Below are 26,558 nucleotides of genomic sequence, written 5' to 3'. Positions count from 1 at the left end.
CCTTAGCATTTCCACTGCATTTATTACTTTAAAGTAGAACCTCATGTCACACATTTTGTCTATCTGGAGGGAGGAGCGTGAAGAAAACCAAGGACATAAACCAAGAAGTCTTAGATGCTCTTGTTTGATTGAACAAATGCTTACTCTTATCTGTAATTTTCTTTTTTTAAACCCCCCCCCCCCCACAAAATGCAATTTCAGCAGAAAGCGACACTTCCCTGCAATAACCACTGCTACCAATCACAAGCTAGATCTCAGCTAGAACTAGCTAGGTGTCCACATCTTCAAAATGCTACTTGAAATTAACATCTAGCAAACCCAGCCTTCTGCCGCCCAGCTCCTGATTTTGCCTTTTGAACGATCTGTCCTGATCTTCACATCCTAGAACAGACAGCAAACCATGGGAAGACAGAAAGTGCCCAGCAGGCATCATTCTGCCTTGTCGTTTATTCTGACAAGGTTGTTTGATACAAGACGTCGCCTGCATCCATTCTATAGGCTAGTGATTATCACATGCCCATTCTGAAGAATTACAATTTACAAGCAAGAATAGCCCCCTACCCTCAGACTCTGAAAAAAAAGAGGGGGTGGGATTGCACAAACTGTTGGGCGAGTCTGATTACTGAGGGAAAGGTCTAAGTTTGAATTAAGGGTGTGGCATTTCTTAAGAGATCTAGATTATGAATTAGTTTTGGTAGCTTTGTCACATCAACGTCAAAACACTAGGGCTGGATTGCCAAACTTAGTATATATCATTATTACATTTCTGGGGACCCTACCAACTTCTCTATCCTTCTTTCCCCCCTCTGCTTTCCCCACCCAGGGCATCCTGGGAAGTGTAATCATAAGCACCAGACAACAGAAACTCTAACAGAAACTTTTTAAGACTAATAAGGAAAGAAGCTGCAGTTATCATCATCTATTTCAAGTATTCAACATCCCTCATGTACAGTTTCAAGGTAATCCTTACAACAGCACTGCAAGGCAGATCAGCATTATTCCACATGTTGCATATGGAGGTGAGGGGGTCAGGCTTGGAGACCTGCCTAATTGAGTTTGTGGCAGCTGTGAGGTTTGGTGTGCAGACTTCCAGCTCAATGCTTTTTGCTATCATGCTATTCCATCTCTTATCATGTTGCCACAGTTGGCTGCATGAAATGGCCAGCACTAATAAAACGTTGTGGACAGTTGGTTGCATGAGATGGCTAGCACTGATCAGCTGTTGTGGAGAATAGTTTCTTATGAGAGGAACAAAAATTATCAGTGGAGATAAACCTTATCACTTGGGCCACACGATGGCTGGGCCCTACCACTTCAGGTGGCAAGTGAGGGCTTGAATTGCTGGCTGTTCATTTATACAAAATACCCTGCATAGAACTAGATGTGGAGAAGATGCATTAGTTTTCTCCCTGACACGCTGGTTACCTTATGTGGAATTATTTATTTATTGCCACAGAGGACCATTCGGTTATGACAGCCTTCACCTGAAATGGTACAGTCCACTGCCAAGTGAGAACTAGGCTTAGAGAAACTACAGCCCCATCTTAAAAAATCCCGTTCTTACGACTCACCAGCCTGAGCATTCTAGACCAGAGGTCTGAACTTTCCTCAAAGTAAAGGTCATAGGAACATAAGGATTGTCCTACTGAACTATGTCATAGGTTCATCTAGTCCACCCTTCTCCAATATGGCACCTCTGAACATTGTTGGACAACCATTCCCATCAGCCCTAGAGAGCACAGCCAACAGAAAAGGATGATGGGAGCTGTAATACAAAACATCTGGAAGATATCAGGTTGGGGAAGGCTGATCTTCCCAACAGTAGTCCGCCAGATGCCTTTGCGTGCTCACGAACAGGATGCGATTTATAGCCTGCTGCTTGTTCCCAGCATGTAGTAGTCCTGAATGATCCTGAACATCCAAAGAAATCCTCCCATAGAAAGCACAGGTAGGAGATAAGTGCTCCCTTAACTACTTTATGGCACTGCAGCTTGGGTGTGTGTCTTGGGATATCCTATGCCTGTCATAATCACATGAGAATATCTGTACAGGAGCTTGTAAAAGATTAAGGGACCCCTGACCATTAGGTCCAGTCATGACTGACTCTGGGGTTGCAGTGCTCATCTTGCTTTATTGGCCAAGGGAGCTGGCGTACAACTTCCAGGTCATGTGGCCAGCATGACTAAGCCGCTTCTGGCGAACCAGAGCAGCGCACGGAAACGCCGTTTACCTTCCCACCGGTACCTATTTATCTACTTGCACTTTGACGTGCTTTTGAACTGCTAGGTTGGCAGGAGCAGGGACCGAGCAATGGAAGCTCACCAAATTGCGGGGATTCGAACCGCCGACCTTCTGATCGGCAAGTCCTAGGCTCTGTGGTTTAACCCACAGCGCCACCCGCATCCCATGCAGTGTTCACTAAAGCATACGTGCAAATGGGATTCCCCACCAATTCCTCCCAATGCAGATTCCTGTGCCCTCCCAAAAGACTTTTGAAAGGATTGGAGGGCTCTAAGGAAAGACCTGGAATGTGGAGTGCAGTAGTGGGGGAGGGATAAGGCTACAATCTGCCTCTGCCCAATTCTACCCACCCACCCCCAAATCCTTATCACAGTACTTTTTGGGAGTCTCCCAACCCTCAGGACAGTCTTCTGAGGGGGCTACAAAGGGATGAAATGGGAAGGGTGAGGGACAAGGAATTTCTCTCACACAACCAACTTTGCACTCTAACCCAGTGTTTCCCAAACTTGGGACTCCAGCCGTTTTTGGACAACTCCTATAATCCCTAGTGAGCAAGGCCAGTGGTCATGGATGATGGGAATTGTACTCTGAAAACAGCTGGAGACCCAAGTTTGGGAAACACTGGTCCAACCAAATGGGATGCAATTTAATACGTTTATTCCCTGGCCTCAAGACAAGGTGGGAGTTGCAGGCTAAATTGTCTTTTCTTAGGGCTTTCCCCATCCCTGCATATATCACTGGATGTCTCAAGTTCCTGGCCAGCTGCTGAATGTGAGAACTGACTCTACCGAGAAGCAGTGAATTCAAGGTGACTTCAGACAACATGACCGTTCTGTCTGTAGTGTCTGATATGCAGAGACCCATTCACACATGCAAGTCATTTGCTGCTGTTGCAGGCTTCAACAGACGAACACACGCATGTGAACCAACCTTAAGTTGCATTCAAAGAGGCTTAAATGATTCCACTCCATCCAAGTTGGAAAATACCATTTGGATGCAGTATGAGAACTTTCAGAGGAAGAAGAAAAGGTCTGAGCTCATGACCCTCTGCTATGGTTACGTTTCTGGCGAACATCCCAAAACTGCAAGTAAGCAGCTTCAGTTCAGATGCAACTAACATCAGTTAGGAAACAGTCAACTTCCAGAACTGCCAGGCACACTTAGACATGTGGACTGAAGCTTCTTCTTCTTCTTCTTCTTCTTTTAATTTCCATCTCTTTGTAAACATGCTTTAATCTTAGTACATTAAAGATCACTGATGTACAAAGGATTACTTACAGACTCATAATGGTGTCTTTTGAAAGACAAGAAATGTCATCCAGATTAAAAGTTTCGTTGTGATCTCCCTTACACTAATCATTTCCATCTTGAAAATATACAAAATTAATAATTATCCTGGTATCCAGGCATTCAGTACAAGTAAAACTGTCTCTGGAGGGCTCTTCCTACTCTCTACAATGGCATATTCTTCTCAACATCAAGTGTGGGCAAGAAGTTGCACACAATCATTGCAATATTAGAATGGTGTGTAACTGTTAATTCCTTCCTCCAAGAAACTTTGGGAGTGACACAAATGGTCCCCACTCCATTTTATCCTCAGAACAACCCCTTAATGCAGGTTAAGCTGGTCACTCATACAGCTTATTGTGACTAAAGCAGGGATTTGAATCCAAGCCTCCCTGGTCAAACTCCAGCACATTGGCCCCAATACCACAGGTGTGGGTGTGATTGAAGTGCCGTATGTTGGATGTATGCAAGGACACTGCAGTGCAAAGGTGTGAATCACCATGAACAAATGCATTGTGTGCATGTGGGAGAAATGACCGATTTGTGCTTTTAAAACTCCTGTGTGTTCAAATAACAGACCTACCCACCAACTACTCTTTGCTTTGCACTTATTCTAAGGGCTTAGTGTGCTTGACTCAGTAATTCCAACCCTAAGCATGTTTTCTCAGAAGTAAGTTCCATTGAGGTCAGTAGGGTTTACTCCTAAGTAAATGCTCCTAAGATTAAAGCCTGACTTAGTCCTGGAGGACAGTGGATTTGTGGTTGAGGTGAGATTTGAACAGGGGACTTTTCAGCTCATAGCTCAGTCTCTTACCTATTTGATTGATTGATTGATTGATTGATTGATTGATTGATTAGTACATCACCCTTCACCTGAAGATTACAGGGTGGTTCATAACATATACAAAATGAGAACCCATAGTAAATAAAAAACAAACCACCATACCTGGTACATTACGCAAGCACTGTGCTATTAAAGATGCACACACACACACACACACACACACACACACATTTCCAGTTCAACTAAAATTCACTACAACACATTAAAAATATCTCAGATGTACTGTATAAAGCTAGCAAGGTAGAAGGGATTTGCAACAGAATCCTGCGCTGATTTACCCAGTACAAAGTTTCAGGCTCCCTAATAAGTGCGTTTCAGACTTTGACCTTGGTTTTGCTTTTGCTTTTAAAAAAGTCACAGTTGTGTTTTGTTTTGTTTTTGTTTTTACTTTTTCTTACAACAAACATAAAATGAATTTACACACACAAGCTTCACAGGCTTCTGCAAAAAAAAATATTAAATGTGCTAATTTCTCTTGGCCCATCACTGAAAATGTAAATTAGCAGCTACAGTTGCTTTTATTGCACTGGAAAAGATATTCTCAGTCACGGTTTTGGCACTGTAAGAGTACATGATTTTAGAGTATTCTTAGCCATGTTCATTGCCTTCACTCATTCAAAAGGCACCCTTCACTACACTCACTAAAGCAGCGTGTTCAAAAGCCACAATGCACCTTTAACAGTCTTAGATTGAAATCCCAATGCTACTTATTGTATTTTAAATTACTGTAAAGCACATTCAGCTGTGCTACCTCCTGTTTCCATACAAAAGAAAATATTAAAAGTCACTTATCCTATCGATGTCACTACGTACTCAAAAGATACAGTCAAAGCTATGTTGAACTGCACTTGTTACAGTGATAAATCCAGATCTCCCACTGGCTGTGTCATAGAATCATAGAATTGTAGGAAGAGACCCTGAATTGCAGGAATCCTTTGCCCAATGTGGGGCTCAAACCCACAACCCTGAGATTAGGAGTCTCATGCTCTACTGACTGAGCCACAAGCTGGGATCCAATGAAGATCGGCATAGGATGTCCTCAACTTCTGCTACAAGCATACATTCAAGCTATACATTCAAGCAGGCCATCGAATGTTGTAATATCATGTTCCATTCTAAGGTAAGTGGAGAAATAATAATGAAATCACAGAAAGCCACACCAAATATCAGATCCAGACATTGGCTTGGAGGAAGTTCAAGTTTTAATTTAATTGTTTATGGAAAGGATAATGGGGCTACAGTAAAGAATATCTCCTTACATGTTCTTGCTTGTCTGAGTTTGGTGGTCTGTATTTGAATCACAATTGAGGTGCTATATTTCAGGCTCAAGGTCTTAGGGCCCAAGTCATAAAAGTCCTCCTTTATGAACACACACACCTCTTTTGGGGAAGGGTGATAGCTCAGTATGTCTGCCTTGTAAGCAGATGTCCCAAGTTCAGTCCCCAGCATCTCAATAGGGTTGGGAGAGACTCCTGCCTGAAATCCTGGAGGGCCGCTGCCAGTCAGTGTAGACCATACAGAGCTAGGTGGACCAAAGGTCTGACATGGTACAAGGCAGCTTCCAATGTTCCTAGATGGGCACTCTTCCCCATCCCCATTGTTTGGAAGGCAAGATTGGTTAGGGTACCAGTTGGTAGGACTGGGTCACAAATTCACCTGTGGCAAGTTGGATCAGCAGCACTAAGCAGCATAGACTCCACTGTAAGGTGGAGCTGCACTGTTTCAGGGAAAAATGTCATTAAGGCTGCAATCCTATACCCATTTTCCTGGAAGTACTCCACACTGAACTCCATGGGACTTTTTTCAGATTGCAGTGTAATACCTATTCATGCAGTCTGATCCTTGAAAGAAAAGTGACTACTCAATGATGGGAAATAATGTTATCATTTCAGGTTGCTATAATACAGATGAGACCCAACGCAGAATGAAAAAATGACCACTTGTGTAAAGGGGCTGCTCCTTTTCCTCCTCCCCCATGCACCCCCAAAAGATGCTCCAAAGGATTGGTGGACCTTGTGGAGCAGATTTGGGGGGGGGGTGCATGAGGGCTGAAGAAAAGAATCTGGAAGTCCCATTGTGCAAGCAGATTTCCATTTTGCAAACAGGTGGAAATAACTGGATGTTGCCCATAGTGCAACATGTTGTCTTTTTCATGTGTTCGGATCGGACTATCAAGTTCCAGTCTTGTTAACAAAATATGGTGCAGAACATACACAGTCCTGGCTCAAGAAAGCTTAATAAAACTTCAGGGTATCAGCATGAAGTGGTGACATGTGGAGTCACTGGTGACCACTATGTCGACCATGGGTTTACTGGTGACCACCCTGAATCAGCAGGCAAGTTCCATGCCAGATACTGGATTCTAACATTCTTTAAAAGTACCCGCAGTACTATTTCACATATGACATTTTTTCAAACATAGATGTACTGTGAAGGAAGGAAACACATGGGCCATGCATGTTTAGCATGCTTTCACACTGGAGGCAGAATACAGCTCTCAGTGGATTCAAAAGTGTGTGGGCAATATTTACCTTGGATGACACAAAACGTGGGAAAGATGTGGGCATTTTCTGACATCCAATTGTTTGGAGAATGTGTATGATTATTGTTGTTGTTCTATATTTATTTATTTATTTATTTATACCCTGCTTTATTCCCTGATGGGACTCAAGGCAGCTTAGAGATAAAAAATAAGAACCACGAAAAACATAAATAAATAGCCCTAGCACAGACGTTATCTGAGTATCCATGGCATTTTCTTACACACATAACATGTTAAATTGCATGTGCTTTTGTACAAAGCAGTACAGTCCTGTCATTTAGCTACTCAATCCACACCATAAAGCAAGCTAAATTTAAAACAACAACAACAACGGAAGCCATTGTCTAATAATAATGTATGCACTGTTGCCATTTCTACAGACTAATCAGCATCGCTCACTATGGGTCTGTACTGTATATTGTCACAGTCCTAATAACTACATTACAACTAACAGGTGCCATTAAACTATGATATCCACAAGCTGAAAGACAATCACATTATATATCAATACAGTTAAATACTTGGGCAGAGAACAGCCCTCTAATCTGCTGCAGTGCTGTGACAGTATATTTTATTGTTTATTTTCTTAGTTACTTAAAACTTCTGCCACACGCACACACCCCTAACGCGTTGCTCATCCTTATAAGAACCTGCGCAATTAGAACTTCTGATCATTCATCCCTTTGGAGAGATGAAGAAAAATGTAGCCACAGAAGAAGGCTGGTGGCAGAAAGGTAAAACTTCCATTGCCACAAGTGATTCCCATCCAACTCTAGCCAACATCCTAACGCTTCCCTGTCGCCCTCTTTAGTGCTAACTGGAGAAAACAACTCTTTCCTGTGCGGCGCAGTACAGCTTTCCTCTCTCACAGATACAGACAGTTCCCTGACCAAGTGCCAAAAAAACATTGTTTTATTCCAGGCACCCGCCCATGATAGCAGGTAGCGCTATCCCTGCCCCTTTGGGCCATGAATTCACCAAGGTAGCATCCATTGCAGCCGCAGCAAGGTCTTTTGCGGGGAGGAGGGCTTAATGAAATGAAAAAGTAAAGAGGCGAGAAGCCACAAACCTGCTATAGGGTTCGTGTAGTCATAATCAAATAAAATGGAGAAGTCCAGCTCTTCCTGAGGGCTGATGCTGGGATTCGGAGCGGGGTCTCCGGGCTGGGAGTTCGGCTCGGAACTTTTTGGACCGGAAGCCATCAGGAGATCTGTCGGTGGCCTCTTTCTTGGGAAAAGGGGGCCAAAGGAAAGCGGGAAAGGAAACTCTCGCTTTCCCCTCTACAATAAAATGAAATGAAAAATCCCACGCCTCCCTTCCCCAAATGCAAAGCCCTTTCTCAGTGGAGTCCGAGGTTCTCTTTACGCGTCTGGGATTCCCCCCCCCCCCGCTCAGCCCGCCTGACTCTCTCCGGAGCAAGTTTCGAGCTTCCTGCCCCGGGTCTCGTGGGAGCGAAGATGCGCTCGCAAGGCGAACGGGGAAGCCACCTCCGGCCCGCCCTAGCTCGGCTCCTGGCCCCTGGCGCGCCGCGGCCGCTGCACCCCGAGAGCGCAAAGGCGGCGAGATGCACAGTAGGGACTTCCTGCTGGCAGCGGCCACCTGCGCCCGGGAGGCGGGACCGGCCTCCAGCCGGCGAGGGGGCGGCGGCGGCGGGAGGAGGAGCGCAGGCACCTGTCCCCAACCGGGTGCCCTGGGGATGCTCGGCAGCGCAAGTCCCGCGGGCAGCCCCAGCCAGCCATCAGGCAAGGCCACGCTGGCTGGGGCGCGATGGCAGTTGTACAGTGGTACCTCGGGTTACAGACGCTTCAGGTTACAGACTCCGCTAACCCAGAAATAGTGCTTCAGGTTAAGAACTTTGCTTCAGGATGAGAACAGAAATCGTGCTCGGGCGGCGCGGCAGCAGCAGGAGGCCCCATTAGCCAAAATGGTGCTTCAGGTTAAGAACGGACCTCCGGAACGAATTAAGTACTTAACCCGATGTGCCACTGTAGTCCAAAACATCTTCAGGGCAGCAGGTTGGAGAAGGATGGTCTGAGAAATGGGGGTGGGGATGGAGAACTGAATCAGAGGGGGAAAGGTTGCGTTAATCGTTTTTGTTGTTTTTTATTTGTACCCCGCCCATATGACTTGGTTGCCCCAGCCACTCTGGGTGGCTTCCAACTTATATAGCAAAACATGAAACATTAAAAACTTCCCTATACATTCAGATGTCTTCTGAAGGTTGTATGCCACTTATTTCCTTGACATCTGATGTGAGCATGTTCCAAAGGGTTGGTCCACCACCAAAAAGGCCCTCTGCCTGATTCCCTGTAACCTCACTTCTTGCAAGGAGGGAACCGCCAGAAGACCCTTGGGTCCAGGCTGAACAATGGGGGTGGAGATGCTCCTTCTGGTATACAGAGCCGTTTGGGGCTTTAAAGGTCAGCACCAACACTTTGACTTGTGCTCTGAAACATAGTTTAAAGATGTGGGGAGCATGCAACTGTTGGTGGTGTGCAATATTAAGGCTAGCATAGGGTGTTTAGACACAGAAGGCAGGGCTCAAGCACTTTTGCAGGGCCAAGACTGGGCAAAATCCCACCTTCTACACAACTATTAAAGCTGCAGGAGCCCTGTCTTTTCATTTTCATTTGAACACCTGTGTCTGACGAATTGCTACCCACCTTCCCCTCTGGAGATGCAGAAATCCATCAGGTGAAGTTTTTCCTTGTGTGGAGGTGCGCTGACAGAGGTTGGTTCCTGCCATGCAGCTGCTAAATAGCACAAGAGCCGTGTTTAGCGTGTGGCTGTATTTTTTCCTTAATTTCTTTGTATGTGCTGGTAGTGGGGACAACTGGTAAACATGGGAAGGAGACGTGTAGCCGTGGGAATTGATTTTCAAGGGATGTGAGGCTGTATTTTAAAAAGTTGGCCTTAGTGTGACAGTGTGTTGTGTCAACACAAACAAATCATATCCTCAAATTGTCAAAAAATCAAATATCAACCATTATGGAACGGCCTTCAAACTCCACCCCATGTCTTTACACAAACATAGGAGATGAGAGCATGCATATTCATGCATTTATTTATTTAAACTCTTTATAAACTGCCTTTATGAGTAAATTAAGCTCAGTGTGGCTTACACATGCCTATCTCTATGTGAAATTAGGTGCAGAAGTACTAGAAAGGCAGAATGAGTGATTCCACGTGTGCTCCCAGGATCCCTTGCAACATTACAAAGGATGCTGGGAAGACATGGTGAGCTGCTGTGCGTGATCTAAGGCTTGGCATCTGGGCCCAATTCAAAGTGCTGGTTTTGACCTGTAAAGACTTGTGCAGCTGAGGACCCCAATACCTCAAGTATCTTAGGTTTTAACAGCAAAAACTGGTGTGGTTTGGGTTGGTTTCCCCCCTGATTTTACACTTGTTTATAACTTTTTTTCTAGGTCACTTTGAGGGTTTTTTCTGGAAAAAAGGGGGCTAATAACAATAACAACAACAATAAAATTATCCTCAGGAAAGAATTCCTCAGAGTCCCTTCCAATTCTACAATTCTATGATCGTAGACAAATGGCATGCCATTTCAGTTGTTTCACGTGTACTCTCACCAAATCCTAGAGTGGCTTGTACAGTCCAGTTGACCAGAGGAGAGGAAATGACCAGAAGGCACCAGAGAACCAAGAGAGGACTTGATATTGGTATAAAAGAGACTGGAGAAAGCTGCTACATTTTCTTAAAAGCCTTAGGGCCCCTGACCACTAGGTCCAGTCGTGACCGACTCAGGGGTTGAAGGGCTCATCTCGCTTTATTGGCCAAGGGAGCCGGTGTACAGCTTCCAGGTCATGTGGTCAGCATGACTAAGCCGCTTCTGGCGAACCAGAGCAGCGCACGGAAACGCCATTTACCTTCCCGCAGGAGCGGTACCTATTTATCTACCTGCACTTTGACGTGCTTTCAGACTGCTAGGTTGGCAGGAGCAGGGACCGAGCAATGGGAGCTCACCCCGTTGCAGGGATTCGGACCCTGACCTTCTGATCGGCAAGTCCTAGGCTCTGTGGTTTAACCCACAGCGCCACCCGCGTCCCTCTTAAAAGCCTTTGAATTGATTTGAGGGAAATGGTTCCTTCCAGAATTTTATTTGACTATCGCAACAAACACTGAAACAGAAAATGGGGGGCGGGGGGCAGGAACCAGCCTAGGCCACAATTTGTCATCAGCTCTCTTGAAGGACAATATGACAAGGCTGCCCATCTTACAGTGACAATTCACACACTTAAGTATCTTTAAGTGTTTTAAGTGTTTTTAAATCCCAGGGCTTTCAGTCAGCAATAATCTAGCCCTCTATAATTTGTATGACATTTGTGGATGGCCTCCCATAATCAGCATCGTAAAAATGAAATGGAACAAAGTACAGCAACAGAACGAGCCAACATTTATAGTGCTTTCACACTTACTGTACTTCCATACACAATCATGTTTTGACTGCAGCTATGAAACTTTAGCGGTAGGATTTCTGAGCTTACAGTGGTACCTCGGGTTAAGTACTTAATTCATTCCGGAGGTCCGTTCTTAACCTGAAACTGTTCTTAACCTGAAGCACCACTTTCGCTAATGGGGCCTCCTGCTGCTGCCGTGCTGCTGGAGCACAATTTCCTGTTCTCATCCTGAAGCAAAGTTCTTAACCCGAGATACTTTTTCTGGGTTAGCAGAGTCTATAACCTGAAGTGCATGTAACCTGAAGCGTATGTAACCCAAGGTACCACTGTACTTGGTTTTCATATTCATTTTCACAGCAGTCTTAAAACATATGCATGTGTGGATGGTTAGATGCATGTCTATGGTTCCACCAAGAGGAACCCTAGATATCTTAGAGCATGGAGGAACCCTAGATGTCTTAGAGCCAAGCATGTACCACAGCAGCAAAACAGGCATGCCTGTCTAACACTATAATCCTCAGCCAGCCCTTGTTCCTTTTCCTCCTGTTTGTTACTGCTCTCTATTGCTGCCCTCTGACCCACTGCCAATATTCAGATTGTAAGGCCTTTGGGTTCATGGGCCTGGCCTGTCCTTATTTTTGCTCTGTAAAGGGTAATGTGAATTGAGGAAGAAGATGCTGATAGCAAACAGACTAGACTTAAGTCATGTTTGCTGGCTTTTTCACAAGAGGCACTTAAACTAGCTCTTAAACATTCCCGTATCTTTATAATGATGAATCATACTGATTTTCATGCATATAATTTTTTTTTGAATGTGGTTGTCTACTTAGCAAAACCACACCCAACACTTCCTAGGATGTAGCCCCAAGCTAGAATATGATCTCAGGTGCTAAGATTCCCTACAGAAATGATAATTGAAGATAGGTAATATAGGTACACTTTTATGATGGAGAAAGATGGGCCCGCTGATATGATCAGGTTAAATATTCAAATATTTTAAAAGGCAGTTCCTTCATTTCATGCAGAATTAACCATGCACACAACTTTAAACACCCACAATGGCCTGATATGATCAGGTTAAATATTCAAATATTTTAAAAGGCAGTTCCTTCATTTCATGCAGAATTAACCATGCACACAACTTTAAACACTCACAATGGCTCTTTTTAGCACTATGTCATGCATGAGTATCAAAAGAATCCCTTAGGAGATGAGACAATACTGAAGTACAAGGATAACATTTTGATTACTAAGCAATAATTGTCTTTCAAGTTCATCAAGACACTCTTTGATGTTTGCAAAGCCAGTGGGTCAAAATTAGTGCTGGTTTTCTTCCACTATTACACACTAAGGATAGAGGATTGGTTATGAAGCATGTAAACATTTGCTTGAGACCCAGCATGGTGAAGAGGTCAGTGTCAGAGCATGACTGTGCACACACTAAACCGTTGAAGCTCATTCAAAGCACCTTCTTTCCTTCAAAGAATTCTGGGCACTGTAGTTTGTTAAGCAATGCTGGGAAATATAATTCTGTGAGAGGAGAACTACCTTGCCCAGAGTTCTTTGAGAGAAAGATTGTGCTCTGAATGTGCTTTAAAGGCATAGTGTCTACACAGCCCAGGAATGGGAAGATGCTGGATCAAATCACTACCCAGTCATGAAGATGTGAGTGACCTTGAACCAGCGTCCATCACTCAGCCTAACGTGTCTCACAAGGTGGGTGAGAGTTATATAAACTGATATGAATTCCTTCAAAGAAGGCTGCGATATAACGAAGAAATAATAATAAATAATTGTTTATGTTCAGAATACTTATTTTCAATATAATACTTAGCGCTCCATCAATATTTCCATCACCAATGAAGAAAAAGACTCCAGTTTCTATTCACTGAATAGTTACACCCCAATAATAGCTCCTTAGGAGGTAAATTAATAAAAATCATGTTTGCACACTCATAATCATATATCTAATTATCACATTTTGAACTGATAATCATGTGATACAATAATTTTGAATATTTTGTTTGAATGTGCCCTCTAGTGGTGAGTTGTAGTTTTTTATCAAGTCTGGCAAATATTTATTATTATTATTATTATTACCTCCCATCACACAAGAGAAACAAACTAAATACTCAATGCACAAAATGGCTGAGTTGATTTCATCATACTAAAATGCAATCCATTAATTGAGGCTGACTGCCATACGAAGGATTACAATTAAGTTGACGCCTATTGGCTAGTGACTCCGTGACACTTCCTTTGTGGTTTGGCTCACTTGCTTGAGTCACTCAGAATTACCTGCTCTCTGCATGGTGGTCTGGGTTAACTTTATATGAGGTATGCTGTGTGGAAAATAGTACCCTGGAGCAGTGCGGGTTGAACTTAATGGCCCTCTGACCCCATCCAACCGCACAGTTCTCATTAATCAGATTTTAGGAGCTGGTTTTTCAGTGCCAGTTCCAGGTTTTAAGGGCCATTGGACAAGTGGTGCTGAGTGCCCCCCTCCCTGAGTGGCCGACATCCACCATTTTCCAGAGGGAGGAGACCAGGCATGCAAAGCTTCCTGAGCCATCTGTTGCTCTCCTCACTGCTTGGCCACTTAGAGATGGCAGGTGAACCTGCAGCAACAAGGAAGAGGAGAAACTGCAAAAGTTGGCTCCAGAGATTAGCAGCAAGCCTATTGTGGGGACGCAGGTGGTGCTGTGGGTTAAACCACAGAGCCTAGGACTTGCCAATCAGGAGATCGGCGGTTCGAATCCCCGTGACGGGGTGAGCTCCCGTTGCTCAGTTCCAGCTCCTGCCCACCTAGCAGTTTGAAAGCACGTCAAAGTGCAAGTAGATAAATAGGTACCGCTCCAGTAGGAAGGTAAACGGCGTTTCCGTGTGCTGCTCTGGTTCGCCAGAAGTGGCTTAATCATGCTGGCCACATAACCTGGAAGCTGTATGCTGGCTCCCTTGGCCAATAAAGTGAGATGAGTGCCGCAACCCCAGAGTCGGCCACAACTGGACCTAATGGTCAGGGGTCCCTTTACCTTATTGTGGCTTGGGTGAGCCTTGGCAGGGGCCTGATAATGCCAATCTCTGATATTACCTTTCTTTATAGGTTGCAACATCCACCAGACTGATTTCTGTCTGAAAATGGAAAGCAGGTAGGATAACATTGGCCTGACAGAGATGGCCAAACAACCAGACAACCAGACGACAACTTCCCATGAGGCATGACATCACTGTGGCACCATTTTCAGGCTGCAACCGTGCCACTCTTATCCTGTATGAATTATGCCAGGGACTGCAGCCCTTGAGATGATGTTGGACTCAACCCAGCCAGCATGGTCAATAGCCAGGGACAGAGGGCCAAAGGATACCTGGCCCTGAATGAGGCCTCGGATGGTCTTGGATTTGGAAGAATATACCTTGCAGTGCAGGGGTGCCAACTTGAATAAAATATTGAGCCGGGAGTGGCAGGTAAGCTCCACCCTGAAAAATCAATCACATAACACGGTGCACGAACATCATTTGAATGATAATGCCCATTAACTGGGGGGGGGGGCAGGCCCCTCACCTATTTTATTGTTGGCTCCTATAATGCAGTTTCCGCTGATACAGAACCCTGGCATAACTAAGAGTTTGGAGAGAATATGCGTACAATCAGTTAATGGCACATCACGGTTTCCAGCCAAGAGGGAAGCCCATTATAATTATATACTGGTGAAAGCAAAACACACACATTGAAAAAACATAGACATATAGCAAAAGCATCTTATTTCAAGTCCATCTTTTTTTAAAAAAAAAAATCAATTTGGGGGTCGGTCTGAGTCACAGATATTTCTCCCAATCTAAGGCACAGTGTGGTTTGGGTAAGAAAAGCCAATGGAAAAATTACTCATAATCTCCATGTTCCCATTAAAAATGCTGAAGGCAGCCTTGAAAACCAATGGAATGTACATATCATAATAAAAAGTATATATTAAGCCAAATAGTGGGAAAGACTTCCGAAGATATTATTATCCCAAGCCAGTTCTCCAAAGAGGCGAGTGACGAAATTATTTTAGTTGAGCAAGAAAGTTTGCTCAACTCCGTTTGTCTCTCGAATGTGATTTTTTTGCTAAGACTTTGCCAACGAATTGCAGCTTGAGATATCCAACATTAGGCATTTTTAGGACAATTCACCCTCATGGATGTAAGCCCCACTGACATGAACTGTAATGCTTTATTGATGTGCATTTATTTATCATTCTCTTTAAGTGTAGGCCTCCTTTGGGTATCTTTGAAAGAAAGAAAAAAGGCAGTGTTGTGACACATTAAAGACTAGCAGAGCAATGCAAATCTCCTTGGTGCTGGCCTGGGGGTTAGATTTCTCCCTTATCTATTTATGGTGACTAGAGCCAGTTCACCTTGCCAACAAAGGTCCGTATAGTTAAAGTTATGGTTTTTCCAGTAGTGATGTATGGAAGTGAGAGCTGGACCATAAAGAAGGCTGATCGCCAAAGAATTGATGCTTTTGAATTATGGTGCTGGAGGAGACTCTTGAGAGTCCCATGGACTGCAAGAAGATCAAACCTATCCATTCTGAAGGAAATCAGCCCTGAGTGCTCACTGGAAGGTCAGATTGTGAAGCTGAGGCTCCAATACTTTGGCCACCTCATGAGAAGAGAAGACTCCCTGGAAAAGACCCTGATGTTGGGAAAGATGGAGGGCACAAGGAGAAGGGTATGACAGAGGACAAGATGATTGGACAGTGTTCTCGAAGCTACCAGCATGAGTTTGACCAAACTGCGGGAGGCAGTGGAAGACAGGAGTGCCTGGCGTGCTCTGGCCCATGGGGTCACAAAGAGTTGGACACAACTAAACAACAACAACAGAGCCAGTTCAACCACTAGGTGAACTAGGTGGTTACCTTGGGTGGCAAAAAATAATAATTGGGTGGCAAAATTTGAAAGGCAGGAAGAATAGCAGCTCCAGCTTCAGAGATCTTGTCAGAGCCAAAGAGGCTGAGGCTGGTGCTGAGGAAGAGGTGTTCAGTGTTCCCCAAGATGGCGCCATCCCAAAATGCTGTGGGGCTACAGCTTCCATCAGCACCAAAGAGCAGAGGCAATGGGTGGGGATCCCTAGGGCTGATAGGAGTTGTGGTCCGAAATCTCTCGAGGGCAAGCCACTTGGAGAACTTGAGAAACTTCTCTGCTAACAGCAACAGACCTCCCGTTGTCAAGGCTCAGAACTGTGATGGGTGGGAAGCAGATTTCCTAATAAATCTTGCACCCCTTTCTTTGCTTTCCCTTCAGTGGAGAAAGTCTGGCACCATTGACTCTTATGAGAGACACATGACAGACTTGCGCTTGTCTATTCATAAATAACTCCATTATTCCCATGGCAATGGTCCTTTCCAGATAAAGGATACTTAGGGCTACAGCCTCCCAGAGGGCTAAGTGGAGGGGAGAAATCCTGCCTTTTTACTGTTGATGTGAAACAGGGACAGCTCACTGGAGTGATTGCACTGCGAAGCCTCTGGAACTCAGCAAGACTTGCTTTTGTCTGTTTAGGTGACCGCAGCTGATGGTCTCAGCCTGGCCAGCCAAGCAGTTTCTTTGAGGGGGGGTTGTGAGTCACCCCATAGGGAGGGAGACCATCCCTCATGCTGGCTTGCCTGAACCAGGACCAGCTCCAGCTCTTCTCTTCACTTCATTGTGGTGGGATGGGAGAGTTGAATGCACTGCACCCTGAGCTGTTGCCAGTCTGCATCCACTGCCACTATTACTCCAATGGAAGGTGAGAGGCAGGGCAGCACCGGATTTTGGCATTGCACAGGGAGCCACTGAAAACTGAGACACCAAGGTCCGCCACTAGGGACAGACTCAGCATCTGTCTCGCAGTGCCCCCTGCATGTGGATAACCAGCCTTTCATTGACAACCAACAATACAAACACACTACCCAATGCAGTCACACAGGACCAAGTAGCAGCACCTTGCACTGACTCCATCCCAAATACTGGGTGGTGCTGTGGTCTAAACCACTGAGCCTCTAGGGCTTCCCAATCAGAAGGTCAGTGGTTTGAATCACCATGACGGGGTGAGCTCCCATTGCTCGGTCTCAGCTTCTGCCAACCTAGCAGTTTGAAAGCATGCCAGTGCAAGTAGATAAATAGGTACCGCTGCAGCGGGAAGGTAAACGGCATTTCTGTGCGTTCTGGTTTCTGTCACGGTGCTCTGCTGCACCAGTAGCAGTTTAGTCCTGCTGGCCACATGACCCAGAAAGCTGTCTGTGGATAAACACTGGCTCCCTCGGCCTGTAAAGTGAGCTGAGGGCTGCAACCCCATAGTCCCCTTTGACTGGACTTAACTGTCCAGGGGTCCTTTACCTTTACCTTTTTTTACTTCTGTGGGAAAGAGAAACAGGACAAAGTCTGAAGTGGCAGACCAGGTGTGTGTGTGTGTGTGTGTGTGTGTGTGTGTGTGTGTGTGTGTCCTCCCCTTCTCACTTTACTCCATTCCCATGTTCAAGGGGTTGTGGGCAAGGCAGCTAATGAGACCCAGCCTAATTGTTTTGGAATGAACATAACAATTGTTCCAGACTGAAGAGGGAGATGGTCACTCAAGAGTTCACCCAGGGCACAAAATACCCTTAGAGTGGCCTGGCATCGATAGTGGCATAAGCGTCTGTGTCCCAGAGCCCACTTTCTCAGATGCTTTCTTTGTTATTTCTGTTGTGATGAACTAACAAGGATATCCCTTTTGGATTTAAAAAAAACTATACGTATAAAAACATCCTCTTATTTTCCCAGTCACCATTTGAGTTTGACCAACTCAGCTGTTCATCTCTAGCGAGGGGGAAATTACAAGTTACTCTTGGGGAACCTGGGCTGCAATCCTATGCACACTTATTTGGGAGTTAGGCAGTACTGTACTCCTAAATCCGCTCCATCTCCTGGTTTCTCAGGGCAGCAGCAACAGCAGCAGAAGTGCAGGCAGGATGATTGGACCTAATCCCTGCACCAGCTCCAGGCTGCTGCAATGACCAAGCCTCGATAGGCCCTCTCCTTGCCCTTAGAACTCTGTTTGGGGGCTTTCCACTGGTGGGAATATTGCCAGTGGGTCTTCTGCTTGCCTGCCTGCATGCTTGGTGTGGGAAGGGGGAGGTTCCACACCCATGGAGTGACGTGGGAAGCCAGTTCAGCCAGCAGAGCCAATAAGATGAGACACCTCAGATCAATCCAAACCCCATCCCACCCCACCCCAGACCGGCATAAGGGGCGAGTGGGTTAGGTTGCTCTGGAAGTCTACTAAAAAACTGTGGCATTTACTTCTGAGCAAACATGCATAAAATCACACAACGCAAGGAATGCATGAATCAGCCACAGACACACTCACATTGGCACAACTCATACGACTTAACCAGAATTCACAAATCAATTCGTTAAATTGTAAAAATGCAGACGACAAATGTGGATTTATCACTTCTGCTCCCAGTCTGGTGCAATAGAGTAAAAGGTAAAGGTAAAGGTACCCCTGCCCGTACGGTGCGCCCATCTCACTTAAGAGGCCAGGGGCCAGCGCTGTCCGGAGACACTTCCGGGTCACGTGGCCAGCGTGACATCGCTGCTCTGGCCAGAGCCAGAGCCAGAGCCGCACACGGAAACGCCGTTTACCTTCCCGCTGGTAAGCGGTCCCTATTTATCTACTTGCACCCGGAGGTGCTTTCGAACTGCTAGGTTGGCAGGCGCTGGGACCGAGCAGCGGGAGCGCACCCCGCCGCAGGGATTCGAACCGCCGACCTTTCGATCGGCAAGCCCTAGGCGCTGAGGCTTTAACCCACAGCTCCACCTGCGTCCCTATGGTGCAATAGAGTACTGGGTGCCTTTGGGCCAGTTACTATCTGCAAGCTCACAGGGTTGTTGTGAGGATCAAATTGGAAGGAGAAGAACCACACACACTGCTGTGAGCTCCTTGAAAGAAATGTGGGGTATTCATGTAATAACTAATTAAGAAAACCCAGCATTCAACCATTATCCAATTTCACAGAGTCTAATTCAGCTGTGTCTCAGAATTACACAAGTATGTCACTGATTTGTTATTAGTGTGAGCCAAACCCCTTTTATATTTTCCCAGGCCTTTAAATTTGTTTCACCAAGTTAAATCCGTTTTAGCCCACTTCTTATTCTCCACTGTGTTGCATTTCAATTTTTTTTTGTTTTATTTATTTATCCTATTTAATTTCTGTGCAGTAGGCTGCATGTTTTTGTTAAAGGGAGCCCGAACTAGTAAGTAATAAATACCTAAAAGCTTGTGTGGCCCACAGATTCAGTAAGAAGCCCAACACTGTCCTAGCTGCCTTCTTTAGCGCCCCTGCTAATCCTTCCTTGCTGCTAAGGGAACTTTAAAAAGTCTACTCCGGGAAAGCTCGGCGGACTTCCAGAGTTTCTCCCGCAGATGCTCCGGAGGGATCCCGCCCCTTCGAGTCACGCCACATACTTCCCTCTGCCAGCCGTTGGCCGCTCTCTGTGCTGGGGTGGAGACGACCAGCGGAGAGGTGGAATTTCGCCAAAAAGCACTGGATGGGTTTGAAATCTGCTTACTGAACCGAACCGAGGGGATTCGCTCGCCCAATTCATTGTGACTGGGCGTCGAGGGGGGGGAGGGAGGGAGAGATGCTTCATTCACTTTTACCTGTCCCGCGTGCCTGAAAGGGTTATACCAATAGTTGAGAGGGCGGAGGGGATTTTTCTTTGGCTGCTTTCCCGTCTGCCGCGGTGAATCCAGACCTCTCCCCCCTTCTGACAGTAAGGGATCCCGACTTGTCCTCAGGCGGCCGCGTTTTACGATGGGGCAACAACATTTGGGTGCAAGTTTAATAATCTGAACTGCGGAGCTAGTTTCGGCCGCCGAGGGCCGGGACGTTTATCCAAGGAGGTGAAAGTAGAAGAGAATGAAGCAGTTATTTTTAGCAGCCAGGGTGGGGCTGAGGTACTGTCTTTTTTCTGCCTGCTGCAGAAAGCCTCTCTCGCTAGCTTATTTCATCTGACGAAACAAGCCACACGCCTCTCTGCGCGCCGGGTTCTCGCAGAGCAGAGCAGCGTTACTGCAGCGATGCGTAAACCGCGCGCTAGGAAGGAAACATTAGTACAGTACAGTACTCAGGGATCTTTTATCCTTTTCCATCTCAATATGACTTCTCATAAGCACAATATTCTAGGCTCCATATTAAAGGACTGCGTGCGTGCATAGGTGCAGTGCTTTTTTTCTATAAAAATAATGTTTAGGGGTACTCTTTTTCCTACTCATATTGAAATACTGCCCCTCAATGAGGCCAAACTTAGAGTCACAAAATGTTTAGGGGTATGCGTACCCATACGTACCCCCAGAAAAAAAAGCACTGGGTATATGTGAGGCATAGGAGCCTACTCCATGGGGCTGAGGTCCCTCCGGCCCTCCAATAAAATATTTGAGGGGTCTGTCTGTCCCATCCCAAAGTTAATAGGCATTGCCATTCAAAGACTGCGCATTATGCAGGGCAAGGCTTACCTGCCCCCCATATTTTATTCAAGTTGGCACCCCTGATTTGAAGGATTTCCATGGGATTCGCCCATATGCAAAGGTTTTTAAGGTCACACAGATATTATCATATACGTATACTGCATGTTCCAGATTGACTCCCATTTCTCTATTCAAAATCACCAAAGCAGATTCTAATCCTCACTTCACAGAGCACATAATGACCTTCTAACCAGATCCACACCAAGCATTTATAGCACACCCAACGCATGTTTAAAGCACATGGCTTCCCCCCAAGGAATCCTGGGAACTGTAGTTTTCCCTTAACAGAGCTACAATTTGCAGTAGCGACAACTAACTGCAGCTCTCAGAATCCTTTGCAAAATGTCATTGGAAGTAAGAACCAATACACTCAGTGGAACTTCCTTCTGAGTAGATAGAGCAGCCTTCCCTGGCCTGACCTGGTGTCTCCAACCCCCATCAGACCCAGCTGCTGTGGCCAATGGGCAGGGATGGGAGTTGTAGTTCAAACATCTGGAGGCACCAGGATGGGGAAGGTGGAGTTAGGGTACTTAACATAGAGTATTTAACATAACCTGAACTAGATAATAGCACTTAATATGCTGATGGGGAACATTTGACCCTCCATTTGTTGATGAACTACAACTCCCCTCATCTTTGCCCATTGATCATGTTGGTTGAGGCTGATGGGAGTAGGAGTCCAACACCTGGAAGGCCAGACTTTTAACTGCTTCAACACTTCTGGATTGCCAGGGAAGAGTGGGAGCTGAGTATGAGCTACAAGCCAGGAAGACCTTGGTTCAAGTTTCACCACAGCCATAACTAACAGGCAAGGCACATTTCTCTCATCCTCTATTTGTCACCTGCAATACAGACCCAGGAATAGCAATGATGACTAGTGAATTGCCGTTGTGCAGTGTGTGCATGAAGTGCCTTTTATCTGCTTAGGCTAACACACCCAATTATGAATGATAACCTCTCATCTGATGACTGTGATGCATTATATCATAGAGCTGTTGTTGAAAACTACCCACACACTTCAGGTGGTCAGACTAGGACTGCAAGATTGCTGATATAGTCAAACCAAATGCCTGTAGGAAGACTGCAAGCAGGACATGGTTGCAGCAGCACTCTGTCCCCCTGCAGTTCCCAGCAGCTGGTATTCAGAGGCATGGTGTCTGACAGCATGGTGGAGCATAGCCATCATGACTAGAATTCTTGTCCTCCATGAATTTGTCCAACCCTTTTTGAAAGCTCCAGTCCTGGCATCAACTTTTAAAGCAGGGATGGAGAACATATGGTCCTCCAGATGTTGGTGGATTGCAGCTTCCACCATCCCTGGCCATGCTTGCTGAGGCTGCCACAACATCTGGAGGGCCATAGGTTCGCCATCCTTGCTTCAAAGCTCAAGACAGCTTGGGGCAGGTTACCTGCAGGATTATCTCTTCCCATGTATACTGGACTCTGAGATCATCTTCCAAGTATCCCTGCCAAACGAAATGGCTACTTAGAAGGCAGACCTTTTGAATTTTGGGTAGCCTAATTGTGGAACATCCTCTTCACAGATGCCTGTTTAGTGCCTACATTATTATTATTTTTCTGTGCCAACCTAAGACCTTTTTATTTCCCCAGGCAATTCCATCTTAAATATTTTAGTACTTTTTTAGATCTGTTGCACCGATGCTATTCTCTGTCCCCCGCCCCCTCTCCTTGTTTTGCATTTTATATTTAAGCTGTGTTTCTTGTACATTGTGCTTTCGATTTTTAATGTATAAACTGACAGTACATTGAAACTAAATAAATAAATAGCTTACTAGGGTGGGAAAACAGCAACTATATAAATGTGACCGTTGTGGTTAATAAAGGCTAAGTATTTTTGATTAATTAGTCACACCTTTCATGCTCAAAAGCAGAGTGGTTGAAAAGTGTAAGAGAAGAACATTTCCCCACCTTTTAAAAACTGGGAAAAAGTGAATATTCTGATCAGCTTTGTGATAAATGGAAAAGTAGGTCCAGATCAATTTTGCCTAATAGGGAGCAGTTATTCTGCATTGCTTAATGTGGGAGAGGTGTGCTGCTTAGGGGACAGGTTGTTTGTGCATACAAGGGAGACCTTGCCTGCCTGTCATAGGAGAACATAAGACATGGCAAGCTGCCTTAAAGTGAGCCAGGCCCTTGGTCTATTGCCCACAGTGACTGCCAGCAGCTCTTTCCAGGGTTTCAGGCAGTGTTCTCTCCCAGTCCTACCTTAAGATGCTGGACATTGAACCAGGGACTAAGCTAAGTATAGACCTTCCCCACAGATTCACAACTCTCCGTTTGCTTTTCTTCCAACCTTTTCCCCACACCAGCTCTTCTTACCCAACTGTGAGCCTGCTGTCTAGGGATGGGCCTCTGTGGACAGGGGGAGAAACACATGCACAGGCATTGGGAAGAGAGAATGAAAACCCCTTTCGCATCAATCACTCCCTCGAGATGCTGCTGGCAGTACCTCCACCAGCTTTTCATGCCACCTTGAGACTCCATGCTGGGGGAAAGCTGCAGCTGATGCATTTGAACAGGAGCTGTAGAGGAGCTCCCACAAATCATACTCCTGCAGCGGACTTTCCTTAAACCCATCACTCCTTCATTCCTGATCTCTGCCTTTACTCCCAAGTGGCCTTCCAGATGCCACCATTCCTGACCACTGGCCACACTGGCTGGGGGCAGGTTGAGTCCAACAACATCTGCAGGGCCACAGTTTGCCCACTCCTATTCTAAGTATCTGAGAGACCCAATGGGCAGTGCCTGGCACACAGGGAAGCACGCAAAGGAATAGTCATCCTGGGTGGCAACCAGAATGTTCAGAGTTTGCTGCTTCCCAACCACCTGCAGGAGCCAAGGATTCCTCATTGCCTGGACAGCTCAAATGATACTTGAATTTCGGGATAAGTTTACAAAGTTTGGATCAGGTACTTTATAAAGACACGGGGCCTTTTTTTCCTTGAATTGCCTAACAGTATGGTCTAGTGCAGGCATAGGCAAACTCAGCCTTCCAGATGTTTTAGGACTACAACTGCCATCATCCTTAGCTAACAGGACCAGTGGTCAGGGATGATGGGAGTTGTAGTCCCAAAACATCTGGAGGGCCAAGGTTTGCCTATGCCTGGTCTAGTATTTAGAGACCCGGGAAAGACCAGGGTTCAAATCCCCTATCCGACCAGGGACCTCGCTGGGTGACCGTTGGGCCAGCCACCGTCTCCCAGCCCAACCTACCTCACAAGGTTGTTGTGCGGATTAAATGAAGCTGCAAGGGGAAAGAACCATGTACGCCACCTCGAGCTCCTTCGAAGAAAAGGTGGGCTATACTGCACATGCAATAAATAAATGTTTCCAGCGCAGTCCTAAAACCCACCGCGCTCAACTGGGCTAATACTCCAGCACGGGGTTAGTCAGCTTTGATTGCAGACCTAATTTAATTTACAGTAGTTCTTTTTGGCCACGGGTGCCGAGCACGCCGAGCACGACCAAGCCTACATCCAGCCTGCCTGCTGAACCTCCGCTGCCCTTAGGAACCCCTGAACTCTCGCTACGTGGAGGAGGCAATGTGAGCTAGCGCGAGCACAGGCTCCGCACTCCCGGCACAAACTCCCAGACAGCCTGCAGGGGATCTCCTCCCGCCGCGGCCGGTTCCACTTCGCCCAGTGGCTGCCTCTCTCGTGCGTCATGCGCCCCGGAGACCCAGACGCCCCGGCGAAGCCGCGCACCGTCTGGACACCGTCTGGACACCAACTCTTTGCGCGGCGCAGGGGCAGAAAACAGGGGAGAGGGTTGGTGGGATGCCCTCTTCTCCTATCAAACGGGGAGGGTAATATGAAGGCCAAGGGAAGCCTTCGCGGTCGAAGGCCAGGATGTTTCGTCTGCCCGCTTCTCCGCCTAGCCTGGCGGGGTGTGGGACGAGCAAAACTGGAGCAGGAAGAATAAAGGTGCTTTTGTGCATCCGGTAGGTACCGGTAGGTGCCCTCTAAGGCAAGCAAGGGGCACTGAGGGCGAGGAGTCGGAGGACTGCGAGCCGAAGCATGCTTACTTGGGAGGAAACGCCGCTGGAATGACTGGAATTTACTTCTGCGTAAAAATGCAAAGGTGCACTTACGTGAAAGCAACACCAATGAACGCGCGGGGGCTTTATTCTGAGTAAACACGGCCAGGATCATCTGACATTGCCTGGTTTACAGGAGCCCTCTGGCAAATCTTAAAACATCCCCTGTCGACATACACATATCACGAATTTATATATTTTTTTAAAATGTACTGCTATATAATCAAAAATATAAAAGCGATGCGCAATATCTATATATAATAAAAGCACGCGTATATTATGTAAGTAGATGTATAAATATATTAACTATCCGTCTATACATATACATATACATATACATATACATATACATATATACCATATACTGTACTTTCTGCTGGGACTGGGAGCTGTAGATTTAAAAAGATAGCTCCCCCACCCCCACCCTGAAATTGTGGACAATTCCAGATTATGTATAGATAAGGCCCCTGACCCTCTAAATACGGTGAATCAAGAGTTAAACAGGACCGGCTGTTTACAAACCCGAATTTCTCCGACTACGATGATGGGTTTGTAAGAGGCTGGATGGAGTTGAAAGGCTATTTCTTTCAGCGTAGATTGAAGAGAGCGCATTTCTTCCAAGGAGAAATGTGAAGCGGGGGCAGGAATATCGCTGCTGGCTCCCGCACAGCCCCCCGCCATTAATCATCCGTTTACTAGAGTCACCATCCCCAGTCACAAAAAAGGGGCATGTCAGATGTTAGGTGGCGGTTCACCCCGACTTCCCCAAACCCCGGGAATGCCCTGTTTCCTATTTTCTCCCTCGAACATCACCATTTCCAGAAGTTAGGAAGCGGGTCCTGTTGGGATGTCCCGTGGAAACCAATGGCGCTTTTGGACAGCCCCTGTCCCGGCGGAATTCAGTTCCGCTGGTTGCAAGGGGACTTCGCTCCCTCGGGAAGCGCTGCGCCCAAAGGAAGGCAGCCCGGAGAACAAGCAGGGAAGCGGCAACAGGAGCGAGCGAGCGAGCGAGCAGCTGGCCGCGCTCTGTCCCAGCGAAGCTTGCGCGAGAGATTCCTCAGCCGCGAGCGGCACAATCGAGGCCAGGGATAGAGAAGCGGAGGAAAGAGAAAGAAAAGAGTTTCAAACACCCCATTTAAAAATAAAAATAAAAAATGCAAGGACTCTACCTTGATCCACAGACCTCATGATGTGATGGTAGTGCACCAGCCGGCACGCCGTTTCTCTCTGCATTTGGATGGTTGTAAAGCTATTCTATGCAGAGAGAGAGAGAAAGAAGCAAAGAGATATATATATATTTATATTTATGGATGTAGGTGCTCTTCTCTAGACCATAGGCGCGCAGCGGGCAGCCCTGGCCGGCCGCTTTCGCGTGGAGGGTCCGCGCGTGGGTCCTGGGAGCGCGCGGAGGGCGCTTCTTCTGCGTGCCCCGAGAGGAGGGTAAGTCGAGAGGGAAAGGCCACTTCCTTCCCTGCGCCGAGTGTTTATAGTCGTTGAATGCTGTAAAATAACGGGATTCCCTCACTGTTTCCTCCTGTTTATGCCCAGCGCCATGGAAACCCTTGGATCGGCTCCATCTCCTAAACGGAGGGCTTTCCTGCAAACTTCCACACTCAGGAATCCATGACGTCTCCCTGTGCCGGA

General features: G+C 46.3%; 1 protein-coding gene across 6 annotated transcripts in view; it reads right to left on the bottom strand.

The window, feature by feature from the left end:
• The window catches only part of NFATC2 (nuclear factor of activated T cells 2), a gene marked incomplete at its 3' end in the record, with an annotated part of 140,292 nt that extends 114,042 nt beyond the window's left edge, over nucleotides 1-26,250 (bottom strand). For 2 of the 6 annotated variants that reach the window (XM_079979067.1, XM_079979068.1), the window contains exon 1: nucleotides 26,084-26,250. In XM_079979067.1, coding sequence (XP_079835193.1) covers nucleotides 26,084-26,147 — 64 coding nt within the window. In that variant the 5' untranslated portion in view covers nucleotides 26,148-26,250. Of the gene's footprint in view, nucleotides 1-7,534; nucleotides 7,605-7,983; nucleotides 8,460-26,083 lie in introns of those variants that run through there. The other 4 variants (XM_079979064.1, XM_079979066.1, XM_079979065.1 and 1 more) reach the window with 4 other exon arrangements.
• Nucleotides 26,251-26,558: the final 308 nt, after the last annotated feature.

The sequence above is a fragment of the Podarcis cretensis genome (assembly GCF_951804945.1).
Source record: "Podarcis cretensis genome assembly, chromosome: 6".
Lineage (NCBI taxonomy): Eukaryota > Metazoa > Chordata > Lepidosauria > Squamata > Lacertidae > Podarcis > Podarcis cretensis.
The sequence above is the reverse complement of the archived record's forward strand: the minus strand, read 5'-3'. Positions and strand labels throughout refer to the sequence as shown.